Genomic DNA, 17,227 nt, shown 5'->3' with positions numbered 1-17,227 from the left:
GATGTAACAATAAAACTAAATACTTGAATGAAAATTAATTGTAATCAAACACACCCAGGCCCGTTCAGAGACGCAGCTATCGGTATGTTCTATCTAAATATTTAAAATCTACATGGATATAGAACATGCCATGAAAAGAAGGCGCTAGTGAGCTGACGTATTTAGTTTTTAAATTCATTAATAAGTTCTGTGAATTTTGTTTTGCTGTTATTTTTTTTTGTGTTTTTTTTTTGTACTTTTTTGGCCAATAGTGTATTTATTTTATTAAAAAAGTTTTCAGGCTATTTCGTAATAATTAAGTAGTTATACAATAATCTACAAATGTAAGATAATAAATTATAGTGTGTCTAAATAATTTAGATTAGTTTGACAATTCATTTCAAATTTAGTAGGGATGGGTTGTGTAAAATCAGTCATGAATCTTATCGATTTTCGATTTTTATTCTTATAGAAGTTGGAATCGATAGATTTATAGTTATAACTTATGAAATAAAAAAGCACTGTTTTATCAAATTAATAATGACTATAACAAATAATGAGAGTAAGTAAATGTTTATTACTACTACAGCCGTACGTAATCGAATTGGATTTCCCTATTATTTCTGTCATCGCTAAATTATCTATACTGTAATCAATACTAGAATTGTCCTTTAAATTAGTGAATAAGAAAGTAATAATTTTAGTGAGTTCGATGATTATTCAAACCGAATATCGATAGTTTAAAATTGTTCGCTGCGTGTTTCGTCACTACGATACCTGTCTATTATGTATGGCATTTGTCTTCATACAAATTGAATTCGATACTTCATATGCGTCATTTATCAAACTAATCTATCTTATTTAGACACATTATAACAATGTTTACAATTTCTTAGTGACTAAATAAACAAACAATTATGAAGATATCCCACAACTAACATTACAAGGAAATTTTTCCTCGTTTAATGCGTCATATTAAAATAATTGCGGGAACTCTGTGGAATGAATCAATGAATGGAGTAAAACAAAGTCATATTGTGTAGAACTACATTGCAGTTTGTCTCTTTCATTCATATTCTATTAAACAGAGACAACATTTGTCACATTGGAGTACTACGCTAAGAATTACGGGTCAAGTTACTGCGGTTTTAGTCATGCGTTTAATTTTTTTATGAGATTAGGGAAATAAAACGGACTTAGTTAATAAACTATTGTTATATTAAGTTGACAGTTTGCTTTTATTTTAGTGAGATTCCACTACACGTATTTTTTAACAATTGTTAAGTCATTTGGTCTAAAAAATAAATTTTATTACTTCCTAGAATATGAATAGTCGAATTCAGTGCTTATAAGAAATTATAACAAACCTCTCTAAACAACGTTAACCTTTATAAGGCTGTAATCAGGGACTTTTCAAAAATGAAAACATGTTCCAAAATAAACAAAATAAATAAATCAGCCAGTAAATATATCTTATCTTCATTAAATTCGACTGTAAGTAAAATATTATAGATCATTAGAAATCATACTAATATTATAAATGCGAAAGTTTAGATGGATGGATGTTTGTTAGAGTTTGTAGCCTAAACGGATGAACGGATTTCGATGAAATTTGGTACAGATGTAGAGAATACATAGGCTACTAACTTTTGTTTTTTTAATTCCATGCAAACGGAGTCGCGAGCGAAAGCTAGTACGACATAAATGTAGGATAAGGAGGTTATAAGAGGTTATAAGGAGGTTAAATATGTTTCTTTTTAATATGTTTTCTTTTTAATTGATTTCGAATTTTATATTTTGACGTTCGTTTAAAATTAGTTTTAAGTTTAGAGTCAGAGAAAAAAGAGGAACGACGATGTAACAAGATGTGTTTTGGAAAAAAGTGTAAATATTAAAAGTAGCAATAAATTGAAAGTTTATTTTATTTTGATCGAGCCACAACCCCACATAAAACTATTTCGAGATATGTTTGTTGTGGCAACCCTAACCTTATCCGTTACCCCGTCATTGGTATTCCGTACCAAAATATTGAGAACCGGCCTTTGATGTTTAACTCAATGCAGTCCGATATTATTTCAGATATTTGTTATTACAGCGCGTTCTGCCAAAGAAAATGACGACTGATCTCATTATTGCAGCTGCGAAAGTTAGATAGAGTATTAATTTTAAACCAAACAAAATGTAGCTACGATATGAAGCTCAACGTATGGCGATACCTATACTAATATAGTGAAGCGTAAACACTTTGTGACGTAAGATATCAGCAATCACAGCAGATTTTTTAATAATCCTTTCTTTAATAAAAATCCCTACAATTACAACACGCCTTACGCTTTATTTTCACGCTATCAAACTAAAAAGGTAAATAAATTAGAAAAACCTTCATGTGTGAAAGGGACCATAAACTACAAGCTGCCAACATAAAGGAAGCAGAATTGCGGTATGGTAGAATAGGGATCTAATGTCAAAGGCCTTCCTTGTCATTGGAATTTGCAATTGAGAATTTAACAAATGTAAATAAAAAAAAATTACAATTTCATGCGGATGAAGCCGCACAGGAACAGCTAGTGTGGAATAAAACGGAGATATTTTGGACTCAAGTATTGTATCAATTTGAACGACTTTGTGACGTGCGAGAGCGGAAAACAAACAGTAGAGAAAGAACATCATTGTAAGCATTCGGCTCAACGTTTTCTGGTAACGCGCACACACCTTTGACTAATCTATCGCACAACTGTTTGGTCATACTTTGATTCCTAGTAGTTGAGTAATTAAACAATTGAATTGGCTACAAAACAATCGACAATCGTACAATAGTTGTGCGATAATTTAGTTTAAAATGGGTGCCCGCTCTAAGCATTTATTATCGTCTCGTTGACCATTAATTCTCGGACATATCCGTTTGATACATTGACCCAGAGGAAAGTCTTAATTAAATTCTTGTGGCTAACAGCGCTGTAATGCACCCGTGATGGTTCTATGTGCAACACTTTTATGACGTCATTACTTATAGTTCTAAGAACGATAAATAGAGCGGTCGTTGACATATATTTGTTTTTACTGCGAATTCCACTACAATAACACAACAATATTAAATACGTGTAATATGTTATACTAATATTACTCGTATAAATGCGAAAGTTTAGAAAGATGGATGTTTGTTAGAGTTAGTAGCTTAATCAGTTGAACGGATTTCGATGAAATTTGGTGTAGATGTAGAGGATAGTATGGAAGAACACATAGGTTACGCACTTTTATTTTTTTATTCCACGCGGACGGAGTCGCCGGCGAAAGCTAGTTTAAAATATTAACGTATGTTGTACTGTAACGCATAATTTATTCATTACTAACTTTCGCTCGCGACTCTGTACGCGTAGAAAAAAAAAAACAAAAGTGTGCCTATGTGTTCTTCCAGACTGTCATCTACGTCTACGCCAAATTTTATCGAAAGCCGTTCAGCAGTTTAGGCTACAAACTCTAACGAACATCCATCTTAACTTTATAAATGCGAATGTCTAGATGAATGGATGGATGTTGGTTAGAGTTTGTACTCCAAACGGCTGAACGGATTTCAATGAAATTTGGTATAGATGTAAAAGATACTCTGGAAGAACACATAGGCTACACAGTTTTTTTTATTACTTTACGTGGACGGAGTCGCGGGCGAAAGCTAGTTTATACTATTAATAAGATATCTAATATCTCTAGTAGCGTTAACATATCGCTGTGTACCAAACACGCTGCTTCGTAATCACGCTCCAACTTAATCACGTTGTAAGGTAATCACGCTGTGACGTCACGTTCAACGTGATTGACAAGGATCTCCCTAAACACGTACGTACATATGCTTAATTAAACGATACGTTCAAAAAATAACCTTACTTCTTACTAATATTATAAATGCGAAAGTTACTATGTCCACACTATCTCCGGAATGATCCGTTCAGCAGTTTAGGCTACAAACGATAACAAACATCCATCCATCCAAACATTGCTTATAATATTAGTAACATATAGCAAAGATAATGCTGTCGCCCGTGATTCAGTCTGCATAGAATTAATAATATAAACAAAAGTATGTAGCCTATGTGTTCTACCAGACCTCTCTGTCCTCTACATCTATGCCAAATTTCATCGAGATCCGTTCAGCAGTTTAGGCTACAAACTCTAACAAATATCCATCTTAACTTTATCTTTTATAATAATAGTCAGATTAATAACTCGTTACCTTATTTTCGGCTACCCAATGTCGGATATGCATTCGTTATATTTAAATACGAAAAAAAACATATTTCAATTGACAATACACAATTCAATTAATTTTAATCGTCTCGTATAAATTGCTTGGGGTTGTACACTGCTGCAATAAACTTATGACGTCATAAAGCTATTAATAGGGGCCGTATTCACTTAGTGTTCGTAAACAAAAAAAAACGTTAAAGACAGTACATGGACAGATGGAACACATCTTGCCTTTTCCACGTTCGTAGTTTACCATTTTTATCGAACTAGCTGTTGCCCGCGACTCTGTCCGTGTGATTTTAAAAACAAAAGTGAGTAGACTATGTGTTCTTCAAGACTATCCTTTACGTCTATGCCAAATTTCATCAAGGTCCGTTGAGCAGTTTAGGATACAAACTCTAACAAACATCCATCTATCTAAACTTTTACGTTTATAATATTAGTATGATTCCAGACTGATAGAGTCACAGGCGAAAGCTAGTATTCTATAATTGTAAAAAACCGCCTAATAGCATCCACTGTATGATGGAATCCCGTTTTAACTTAAGTAAAATTAAGTTAGTTAAGTTGTAATTTCCGTCGTCGGTAGCTAACTCCATCTCTAAGTTGATTATCTCAGCGCGAGCTAATCCAACAGGATCTACGTCATAGAAGTTTACTTTTTGACAAAGCTTCACGTTCGTAATTCGAATTAAAATGACTCCAATCAACCTTCCCTTTTCCGTACGTCGGTCGTAATAGTATGTACTACTTTTCTACAGAAGTTCAGTCATCATCATCACTTCCACGTCCCCACCGAGGGGAGCCTACCCTAAATTAGGGTCACTAGGCCATAACCAACCACGCTGGCCAAGTGCGAGTTGGTTGACTTCACACATATCCTTGAATTTCTTCGCCGATATGTGCAGGCATCACGATGTTTTCCTTACCGTAAGAACGACGGGTAAATTATATACGTACGAAAATTCGTTAAATTGAAAATCACATTTGTACACGGCGGGACAACCCAAGACCTGTACAAGTCAAGTGCTTAAATCTCTGAGCCACCGTCGCTCTACAGACGTTGGTCCTTTGAAAACTATCGTACATTTGTAACGATTTACGTGACAAAACTTTAAATATTAAAATAATTCAAAGCAATTTGTCAAACATGAACGTATAGACTAGCTGTTGCTCACGACTACGTCCGCGTGATGTTGTAAAATAGTAAAAATATTATCAATGCCAAATAAATTACAGTATCAAATTAAAAAAGTTTCACGACTGCTATTTCTTATGCCTGCATTTACATATTCTGAAAGAATCCGTAATATTCATTTCTCACCGGGCCAGATAGATTTGTCGTACTATAGTTATAGTCATAGATGTCACTGGGCAATAACAAGTTACGTCAGAGCCGGGCCCGATCCAGAAATAAAGTAGACAATATCGTGTAATTGGTGGGAAATGTTGGGCTGTGTTTGTCCGACCTCGAATAGGGCTGAAAAGTACAGTCGCTAGCGTAAGCTTTACGTAACAAATGAAAATTATTTAAAATAAATTGTACGCTATTTGGTTTGATTTTAATATAGCTTGATACGTTATTGTATATTTTTTGGTAGGTTTTAAATAAAATAGAACTAAACTTGAGATTTTTGGCAATAAAGCCCGTAATAAACGACATTTGTCTGTTCATCTTTCTTAGGGTTTTTATTTGCGGTAACTTAAATAAAGTGTTTGTTTGTATAATATTTACACCTGATTATTTTATTCGTTCTTATTAGTCGATTTGTATTCAAGATGTTGATTCTATTTTATGAATATTTTTTGCAAAATTTGTAACAAGTTTTGTTGCTGTCTGTACATTTGGCCTTTCCTCTACTTTGATAATACAAAACAAGCATCCGTCCATTGCTTAAATACTTGTGACAACTTAGTAAATTGACAGAGGTTATGTTAGCCTTCTATTAAAAATATTGGAATTCTAGCCATTTCCTGCAACGTAGCCTGAAAACAGAGCCTCCTATCACTGTATAAATATTAAAAATGTAGCCTATGTTATTTATTAATAATATAGCTTTGTAATGGTAAAAGAATTTTAAAAGACATTATATACAGAAATATAAATATTGTATTTATAATATTTGTGTAGAAAACATCATACTGCATCATCATCACCAGCTCACTATACGTCCCCACCGAGGGGCTCGGAGCCTACCCTAATACGGGGGTGACTAGGCCATAGTCAACCACGCTGGCCAAGTGCGGGTTGGTCGACTTCACACATATCTTTAAATTTCTTCGCCGATATGTGCAGGCATCACGTTTTCCTTCACCGTAAGAAAGTCGTGTAAATTATGTACATATGAAAATTCAAAAATCGAAAATCACATTGGTACAGCGGGATTCGAACCCAAGACCTGTAGATTACAAGTCAAGTGCTTAAACCACTGAGCCACCGACGCTCATACTGCATACTAATATTATAAATCATAATGTTTAGATGGATGTTTCTTAGAGTTTGTAGCTTAAACGTCTGGAAGCCCACATAGGCTATTCACTTTTGTTTTTTTTTTAATCCAACGCGGATGGAGTCGCGTGCGAATGCTAGTGTAAATATATCATAGTATTTAAACTATATGTAAATTGTGGTTGTGTGTTGTAACAGAAATGATTTTCATTTTAATATTAAAGGTCATGAGAAGATAGTGATTATAATAATGGAGGTTGGCGCTTTTCGATCATTTCCCAGCACGGCAAACATTTACAGACCTCTTCAGGAACGTCATTACGGCCTCCGTTCATTTTATATTCATTAAACCTGCAGAGACGGAAAATGTTCACTTATTTCTCTTTAATGCGTAATTTTTATGAAATGAAAATGTTTTTACAATCGTTTGAATAAAGTTTGAGTTTGTAGCCTATGGCTGAACGAAACTCGATGAAATTTGGCATAGATGTAGAGAATAGTCTAGAAGAACACATAGGGTACTCACTATTGTTTTTTTTTATATCACACGTACGGAGTTCCTGGCGAAAGATATCACTAAATGGATATGTCGTTGTGTTGTGTTTGATAAAAAAAATGTGTGATATAATACCACTTTTTCCTTACGTTTTAAGTGCACATTTATGTCTTTGAAAATTTTAAAATTCGCCTTCAAAGGATTTATCTCCATTTTTTAAGCCGTTGACTTCGTTACGAGTATTAATTCAGTTTACTCCGAGAACTGCATTCAAATTCAAATTTGGCAGTATAGTGTAATTTACATCAAAATAGATGTAGAGTACCTATTATGAAACTCTGAAAGACCTATCTCAATAGAATCGTAAAGAATTAGAAGCTATTGAACCTTGAAGTGTGTACAGCCGCGGAAAACATCTGTGTCCCACTTACAGATAAAAAAACTCCTTACAAGACAAACTCCGCCTATTTTTACAAATAACCATTTAGGCAAGTAAGTTGCGAAAACGACATCTTAATAAAAAATACAATGTTTAAATAATTATACAATATTGAAATGAAATTAAAAAACAAAACCAAAAATGTTTAAAAGCGTCCTATTGTTCCTCGTCGTATTGTAAGTTTTTAGGTGTAACACCGACATAATCCCGGTCTGTACATCTATACGTGTCTCACTTCCAAATGAAGCGCTACTCAAATATTCATGTCCGACATCGATCGTGCATTGTCCACTCAAGTGATTCACGGACCTTAAGGATGAACAGTCTTACCACCGAAGCACTCGACACACTGCTATCTTATTTTTAAGAGAATGATTGTGTGACTTGTGTAAGAGTTTTGAGTAGAAATACGTTGATTCAATCCTCAAAGTTCAATAAAATCATTAGTTTCAGAACCACGTGAAAAATCCTTCTCATTTAACAATTTAAGTTTTAAAATAGCCATCCTAATAGAAAAAATGCTAATAGTTACACAATTTGGCTTACATATAAATATTTAACAGCAAGTTATACAATCTGTATATACTTATATTTCCAAGCATCTCTTAACAAATGAACCAAATCGTATACGATTCTTTTCTGTTCGCTGTTCGCTGAAGCTAAGTGCCGTGTGTCACACGTAAGACGGAGCAATAAAGCAATTGTGGGGCAGCAGATCGTTACGCAATCCCTCGTGGATGGGTTAATACTAAGTTCACAATGGTATTTGATTTATAAAGGAATTTATGGTTTACCAATTGACTGATTGACTTATCGAACACATGGTAAGCATAGTTTAAAACGCGCACTGCGTAACAGGCCGATATCGGCCTGACGCGGTGACGCCGTACTTAAGCGACGAAGAAAACTATGTCCTTCTCGCTAGTGCGAAACGATTATCAGGTGTATACATTACATCACATAAAATGTATGCATCATGTTTCCACAAAATTATAGCAATTTAGTCTACCCTAGTGCTGGTGGGTCTAGAAAGACCTGCCAAGCACTGGCGGAAATATTGGAGGCTCATTTTGACCCGCCGGCGCACTAGATGACGAATTATGATTTTACTTGCCACAGTAAACGTGTTAAAAGCAATAGATAGTTTTAATTTCAAACTTAAGGCAACACTAAACTAATGTTTCCTTATCTTAAAGTAACTTGTACATATTGGTCTCTTTTTTGAAGGACATTGAGAGTGATGGCAATTTATTGTCCCTACTTATAAAAACCCATGGTGACCCTAGTTAATAGCGAAAGTAGATAACGAATACAGTCCGGCCTTTGTAATTCTCTTAGATACACTCTGGAATAACAATGCTCTTTACTTACAGTTTTACCCTTTTTAGTAAACGAGATTTGTAAATGTTTACGAGTGACATGACTTGTTTCGTGCCAAAATGTTTATGTAACGCTGTTTTGTCCCAAAGAGATTCTCACTTTGATCGCTTGTGTGCTAAAATATTTTTATATGAGACTAGATATTTTGCATAAAATAGTCATTTTATGTGTTAAAAGAGTTTGTTGCGTGAATTCAAAAGCGACTGACAGACCAGTAAAGTTATTGTCAAACAAGGACATTGGCTAGTGAGAGAAGCACCATCTCGGATAGTTCTGTCGGAAACAGTTTTGCCTATAAACCTGATTGGGCATAGTAAACGGCATTAAAAAAAATAAAACAGCTACAGTACGAACACGACTTTATTCACTGGCCTTTATAAATGGACTGGCTATAAAAAGTATACCTATCCATTTATACAGATCAGTGATCTTGCTACTATTTTGACACTGACAGGAGGGTACTAGTGTGACATCATAAATTAGTTTGACATATACCCACCGGGTCAGTTAACTTCGTTGATCTGTAAATGCAAATAATAGCTACTTACCATTTGTATTAAGCTCAATAAAACGAAACCCTTTATTTTATTGGATTACATGTTGAATAATGATATGGTATTTCCATTTGTATGCAAATGGCTTCCATTTATCTGTGGAAGGTATAAAAAGTCTTTAAAAACATTGCATTTGTCAACCAAATTATTTTTACCGCATTTACCACGTGGACTGTTACGAGGAGCTGTTTGAAACGATTCCGACCATCGAGATTCGTTATCGGACGACACGACACAACCGCCAGGTACCATCGCATTTGTACTTCCTCTGGTGTTAGAGTCCCATGGGCGTCGTGCATTTGGGTGTCCCCACACGTTTGCCCTCGTTTATTATGAAGAAAATTAAAAAGAAATCGGTAGATTATATGTGTTTGTTACCACTTAATTACAGAGAGACTCTTGCAACCCTAATAAAATGTAAAACAGAGAATATATAGTCTGGAATAGAGTACAGTGGAATAGGAATTAGGTTTTTTTTTTCATCTGAGACAGAACAATTGGCAACAGCTTGTTTAATAATGTAAGTTAAAATTATAATCCTAATTTTCATCCCTTTGGAACACCCTGCAATTACTTCTTATCATACTAATATTATAAATGCGAAAGTTTAGATGGTTGGATGTTAGAGTTTGTAGACCATACGGCTGAACGGATTTCAATGAGGTATGGACGTAGAGAATAGTCTGAAAGCACACATAGGCTATTTACTTTTGTTTTTTTTTTTTTTAATACCACGCAAACGGTGTCGCGGGCGAAAGGTAGTTGCTGTCTAAAATAACAGATTATTACTTTACTAATATTATAAATGCGAATGTTTAGATGGATGGATGGATATTTAGAGTTTGTAGCCTATACGGCTGAACGGATCTCGATGTTATTTGACATAGATGTATATGATAGTCTGGAAGAACACATAGGCTACTGACATTTTTTTATTTCCACGCGGACGGAGTGTCGGGTAAAAGCTAGTAACAGATAAATCCAGATTACCAATATACTAAATTGCAAAACTTTAGGATACTAAACAAAGTTATACGTATACAATAAAGAGTAATAAAATCCGAAACTAGTTACATATATTTACGTAGGCCGCAAAAGAATGGCGACCGATAGGGACTGTCTAAATAATGTCGTTCATGGAAATATGTCGGTCATTCGAGGAAATACGTGAATCAATAAGTATTTTGTGTATTTTCTTTTAGACTTTTTGCTCTAGTATCTTATTCTTATATTACTGCTCAACCTTTAAAGGCATATTGTTACAAATAGGCACTTATAAATCTACTAGCTTTCGCCCACGACTCCGTGCGCGTGGAGTTAAAAAAACAATAGTGAGTAGCCTATGTGTTCTTCCAAAATATCCTCAGCAGTTTAAGCTACAAACTCTAACAAACATTCATCCATCCATCCATCCATTTATATAAACTTTTGCATTTATAATATTAGTGTGATATATTTATCTATACATATAATAAAATTGGCGTGTCTGTAATATCAAAAGAAAAATTCCTGATTTCGGGATGATGATGTATTTGCGTTGCTGATAAAGAACATCGCATTAAAATGTTTGTCTGTCTGTCTGCAAGCCACGTTTTTTCCGGGTAATCTCCAAAAGTGCTAGGCCGATTTCGACAGGACTTTCACTGAAGGGTAGCTGACGTAGACGGGTATATTACAGGCCACCTTTTTTATCTTAATATTCATGGACGAAGTCACGGGCAATAGCTAGTCAATTGTATAAATTTAACATTAAAAAAAAATTAACTTTAAATAAAACCAATGGACATGTTAAAGAAGAAATACAGATGTGTTGCCAGTCTTTATTGTGATTTATTAATTATATTTAAAAATCGAAGTCTATACTTATTCAGTACTTAACGTATGAATATACGAAGTACCATCTTAGAAACATTGGATAAAACATTTTCTTGTTAACATAAACTCGTCTAGCCGAAGTTAATTGGGTCACTGATTACGTCACATTATCAGGTAACCCTATTAGTGTAGATATTTATCCGAAACAAATGGTGTTATGTTACACCCTTAATGGATTGTACGAAAAGAGAACAGGTGAAGAGTTAATGTGGCATGTTTGCTCTTTGACTTTCGTTTTACCGAATACGGTGTCATGTATGTTTTCTTTCTTTCTTATATATACTATTATAATAAAGCGTAAACACACACTTCTTTGTTGCCTAAGATGTCAGCAATTACAGCATGTTTTTGAATATTTTTTTTTATAAAAAGCCCTACACTTACGTCACGCTTTAGGCTATATGTTTTCACGCCATTTTGCTTAGGAGGCAAATATTTTGGATAAAAACTCTAATGTGGGAAAGAGACCATAAGTTGCTGCCAACATCAAGGAAACACGATTGTCAAGTTTTGTAATGTCATGTCATTTTGACATTTGCAATTGACAATTTGACACATATAAACAATAAAATAATTTTATGCTGATAAAATCGCACGGGAACAGCTAGAATATAAATAAAAATTGTTTTGCATGTTACCTTTACACGTTCTTATATCGATTTAGATAAAACCTGAATAGTTTTCGATGGCTACAACGAATCTAAATATTCAAAATAAAATTAATTTGAATTTTTATTGTTCACAGGTAAAAAAAATCAATGATATCAAAAAGAAATGTCGACCAAAAATCCAGAAACAGTCAACCCTAAAGAAACACTACATAAGTAACCATGACATCCGAAGAACCTATCGATGTTGTCACCAAATCCGAGAAAAAGACAGGAACGAGCTTCCCAAACGATAGCTCGGGTGACAATAAAACAGCGAACCACTCGGACGAAAGTAAAAAACGATCACAAGAGCTAATGCGTTTAGTATATGAATTGCCTGAAGATATAAGGAAACCAGAAATAAACATGTTGAAAGAAAACCCACCGATAACAATACTTGAGATAACTGAACAGAACGGTTGTGAAACAGAACTAGGAAGTACGCAATGTGATAATGATTATTGTAAAGAATCTATTCCAGATAACGAATTTGATACTTATCCTAACGAAGTAACTCATTGTGACGAATACAAAGAAGTTATAGACAGATCTTCACCGGATTGTACTGATGAAGAATTGAATGAATTGAAGAGAATATTAGAGAACAAACCGAAAGTTCTGGAAAGATATTTAAGGGAATGTGCGTCTTCAGACGAATTAAACCGGATACATAATATAACGTCATGCGGACCATTATCACCAAGGCCTCATCACGAAGCGAGAAGTACATCGGTGACGTCAGACCTATTCCAATTATGGTTGTCGTCGTCACCAGTAAAGGTAAGTGTTAATATTTAGGCTAACATAACAATGCAGACATTTGAAATACTTCGATTAAAGGGAAAACATAGAAAATATCTTTGAAATTTGAATTTGGAATGTATTAAACGCTTCACCATGATTCATGAAATCAAAGCTTCGTTAAAAACACCTTTGTCGACAAGTTTCTGAAGTCGAAAAAGTCGAAAACCCTTCATACAGATTCAATAAAATTTCTCATATCATATTAGTAATTCGTTCCCAATTTAATTAGACTGTAGTCTTATATCTATCGATACATATAATAAAATTTGAGTGTTTGTAATGTCAAAAGAAAAATTTCAGATTTCGGGAAGATTGATTTGATCCGCTGATAACGAAAATCGCATTAAAAAATATTTTGTCTGTCTGTCTGTCCGCAAGCCACGTTTGTTCCGAGTAATCTTCGAAATGAATGGACCGATTTCGACCGCACTTTCACTAAAGAGTAGGTGACATAGACGGGCATGTTATAGGCTACTTTTTATCTTAATATTGCGTGGACGAAGTCGTGGGCAATGATATAGTTCAGTATTGATATTCATTATGTTTACGAGCGTCGCTAGCGAGTAAGTGATAACTTATCGAAACAGTTTTTCATATTCAAGTGTACCGTTCTGATAATAAGTTAAAAGCCACTCGAGGACTCTCCGTTTGTCTTGCGTCACGGTTACAAAAGTCATGAATTGCTAAACAAACATCGACTACTATATAATTGTTTTTTTTATAACATAAGGTGGCAAACTAGCAAGCGGCCACCTGAATCCACCGAAATGGAAAGCGACCACTACCCATAAACATCCGCAATTGCAGATGCGTTGCACATAAAGAGGACATTTCCCCTTCCTGCGTCTCCTCCACCGTCAAATCCACTTTCCTTTCCATCCTTTCCTCTTAAGAAAAGGGTGGAAAGGGAAAGGGACTAAAATTAGGCCTCCGGCACCACACTCCTCAGACGAAACGCGGAATTGCTACCCCTTCACGCCTGTTTTCTGTGTGGTCGTGGTGTTACACGATCGAGCCGGCCCATTCGTGCGAAGATGTTGATGAAAATTGTAGTTCTTTTATGTTTAAAAACATGAACTATTTTTTCTTCTCGACTTCGCACGCGTGCAATTAAAAAGATATTACTCACAGATAAATTACCTTTCTAAAGGTGAAAGAATTTTTGAATTTTTTCAATAGTTACAAAAAAACAATACTTCCTTTAAACATTAGTTTTCCCTAAAAATAGATAATTAGTTAAACATGTTACTTTCAATGTATATTATTTCCATTTGAATGAAATCCAAGCAAAAGCTAGTATTTTTATTGTTATACGAAGATCATAAATGTATCGTTCTATTCAATTTGGTCGATATCTTATCAGGGACAGGCGTAAAAGCGTTTGAGCGGTATTATCTTTGAGTATAGATAGATGATGTAACGTACAATTTATAACAAACTAGCTGTTCTCGTGCTACTTTATCCGCATGAAGTTATAAAAAAAATATTTTATTATTTACATTTGTTAAATTATCAATTACAAATGTCAAAATGACATGACATGATGACAACCTTGCTTCCTTGATGAAGGCAGTAAGTTATGGTCTCTTTCCCACATTAGGCTTTTCAGCCAAAATATTTACCCCCTAAGTTAAATGGCGTGAAAATATATAGCCTAAAGCGTGACGTAAGTGTAGGGCTTTTTATTAAAAAAGTATTATTCAAAAATATGCTGTAATTGCTGACATCTTAGGCAACAAACATAACATGGCTTTGACGCCCATAATACGCACATAGAAATTAAAACGAGGCTTAACAGTTGTCTGTTAGTTTATTTAAAGGTGTGCTCTATTTTACCAATGAATTTGGTCCATTTACCTGACAATGGAGTGATAAATAACAGCTTGTTGGTTTTATTTGCTGTTTTAATTAGAAGCCGCAAACACTAATCGATCTGTACACGACAGGAGCGTCGACCTGTATCCAATGTTTTATTTATTTATGTAGATTTTATACGACTGCTGTCATATAATGATATCTTAATAATTCCTTTAGGAAGATCTTTAGGAGAAAATGGCTTAGACTTATTAAAAATATCACTTGCCTACTTCTCTTAAAATGATTGTACGTGAAACTGTGTTTTATTTTTTTTAAACTACCAAGTACAAAATAATTTAATCTTACTAATATTATAAATGCGAAAGTTTAGATGGATGAATGGATGTTTGTTAGTGTTGTAGCCTAAACGGTTGAACGGATTTCGATGTAATTTGGTATGAATGTAGATGATAGTCTGGAAGAACAGATAGGCTATCCACTTTTGTTTTTTTTTAATTCCTCGCGGACGAAGTCGCGGGCGAAAGCTAGTAATATTATAAATGCGAAAGTCATGAAGCTTTGAAGTTATGATGATTGCAATGAAATTTTGCATTGATGTAGAGCACAGTCTAGAACACATGTGATACTAACATTTGTTTTTTTTTTTATACCGCACGAAGGGAATCGCATGTCAAAGCTAGTACAATTATAAAAACATACATAACTATCTCAAGAGATGAATTTCTAATGTTATTTAAATATTCTAAAGTCAAAGTTTCGGCTCACATCGTTTATCTGAGGACAAAATATTAAACAGAACCAATCTTCATGCTACAATCGTAACATACAATTGGAACATAAAATATCCTATAATCTATACTAATATAATAAAGCGTAAACACACACTACCTTGTGGCGTAGGATGTCAGCAATCACAGCATATTTTTGAATAATTCTTTCTATAATAAAAAGCCCTACACTTACGACATGCTTTAGGCTATATATTTTCACACTATTGATCTTAGGGGGTAAATAAATTCGAAAAAACCTCCATGTGAGAGTGGGGCCATAACCTAAAAGCTAGCAACGTTAAGAAAGGTTATTGGTAACGGTAATTTTGACATTTGCAATTGACAATTTGACAAATATAAGCAATAAAATATTTTTTTATATTTTCCTGTGGATGACGCCGCACGGGAACAGCTAGTCTACCAATATTAATGAAGCTACATGAATATAAACTAGTTGTTGAGTTAGTATAATTACTAACGTAGGCGTCTAACGGCTTTGACTAATTTCCCAATGAATTCTGCCGATATCGTTGATAAAGTGACAAATAGTCGATCGTTAAACTTACTGCTCTATCATTAGTGACACTGCGTATTATTTACTCTATGACGCGTACAAGCAAATGGACGTGTTTATGCAATAATAAACAAATTATCTTCATTGTTAAGATAGCTTTGGCTCGCGACTCCGTCTGTGTGAAATTAAAAAAATCTAAGTAGCATCCGTGTTATCAACTTTGTTGACTATCCTCTACATCTATGCCAAGTTTCATCGAGATCCGTTCAGCAGTTTAGGCTACAAACTAACAAACATCCATCTAAACTTTTCCATTTATAATATTAGTAAAATTTAGTACAAAATTCATATGTGGACTAAATCGCATCGACTTTGAAAGAGGGCAAAAATGTAAATAAGATCAGAAGACATTGAAGATATAAGAATAGTGAAGTAATAATAAAAGAAAAGTACTAAGGGCATGTCCCACCTAATTGTAAATTGTCTCAGCAATCCAACATGTAAAATATGTGAAATATCGGATTTTGTTACTTTATCTGACGGTGACAACATTTTTGAGCTATTTGAGTCTCTATCAGCCAGTGGTGGGACAGGCTCTTAAGGAAACAATGCCTAACTAAATAAATGGAAATAGATATTTGTATAATCTGTAACATAAATGTATAAAATCCACGCTACCTTTAAAGACCTCTACTTTTTGATGATTTACTATCCTCTAGAATGTAAGCACGATAAAAAGATGTTAATGACCTGCTTCCATCTCGCTTTAAACGCTCCATTTCCACCAAATCAGGGTTGCATATTTTCTCCATGTTTAAATACAAGCTATAAACTTGCGTTCTAAATTGAAAAATAGAAATGACCAGTGAATAGCGACCCTACTAACGCGGACAGAAGGGCAACTTCGTGCTATTTTAGTCCGCCATGCATAATATACAAATGCCATAGGCGAGACAACTTTATCAGGGATGTGCCTCGGGAAAATCTTACAATAATTGTTTAGAAATTTCCTTCACAATACTGAATGTATTACTAATTGAGGTTTACATAAGTTTTTTTTCTTTATCCTTAAAAATAATTTATTATTTCATTATTAAATACTCCTCTAAGTAAATGTTTTTTAATTTATTCGTATCTCTTTTTGACCGACTTCCCAAAAGGAGGAGTACTCAAGTCGTCTGTATGTTTTTTTTTGCTCTTTTTAATACTGGTGCCATAAAAAGTATGTAGACAACCCTAGAAAATACCTTGTGAAGT

General features: G+C 34.2%; 1 protein-coding gene across 1 annotated transcript in view; it reads left to right on the top strand.

The window, feature by feature from the left end:
- LOC106106443 (cGMP-specific 3',5'-cyclic phosphodiesterase-like) overlaps positions 1–17,227 on the top strand; it is a gene marked incomplete at its 3' end in the record, with an annotated part of 59,900 nt that overhangs the window by 13,819 nt on the left and 28,854 nt on the right. The window contains exon 2 of the mRNA XM_013287021.1: positions 12,160–12,844. Coding sequence (XP_013142475.1) covers positions 12,245–12,844 — 600 coding nt within the window. The remainder of the gene's footprint in view (positions 1–12,159; positions 12,845–17,227) is intronic.

This window comes from Papilio polytes, unplaced genomic scaffold, assembly GCF_000836215.1.
Source record: "Papilio polytes unplaced genomic scaffold, Ppol_1.0 DF822178.1, whole genome shotgun sequence".
Classification (NCBI taxonomy): Eukaryota; Metazoa; Arthropoda; class Insecta; order Lepidoptera; family Papilionidae; genus Papilio; species Papilio polytes.
Note: the sequence above shows the minus strand (reverse complement) of the source record. Positions and strands in the feature narration are given on the sequence as shown.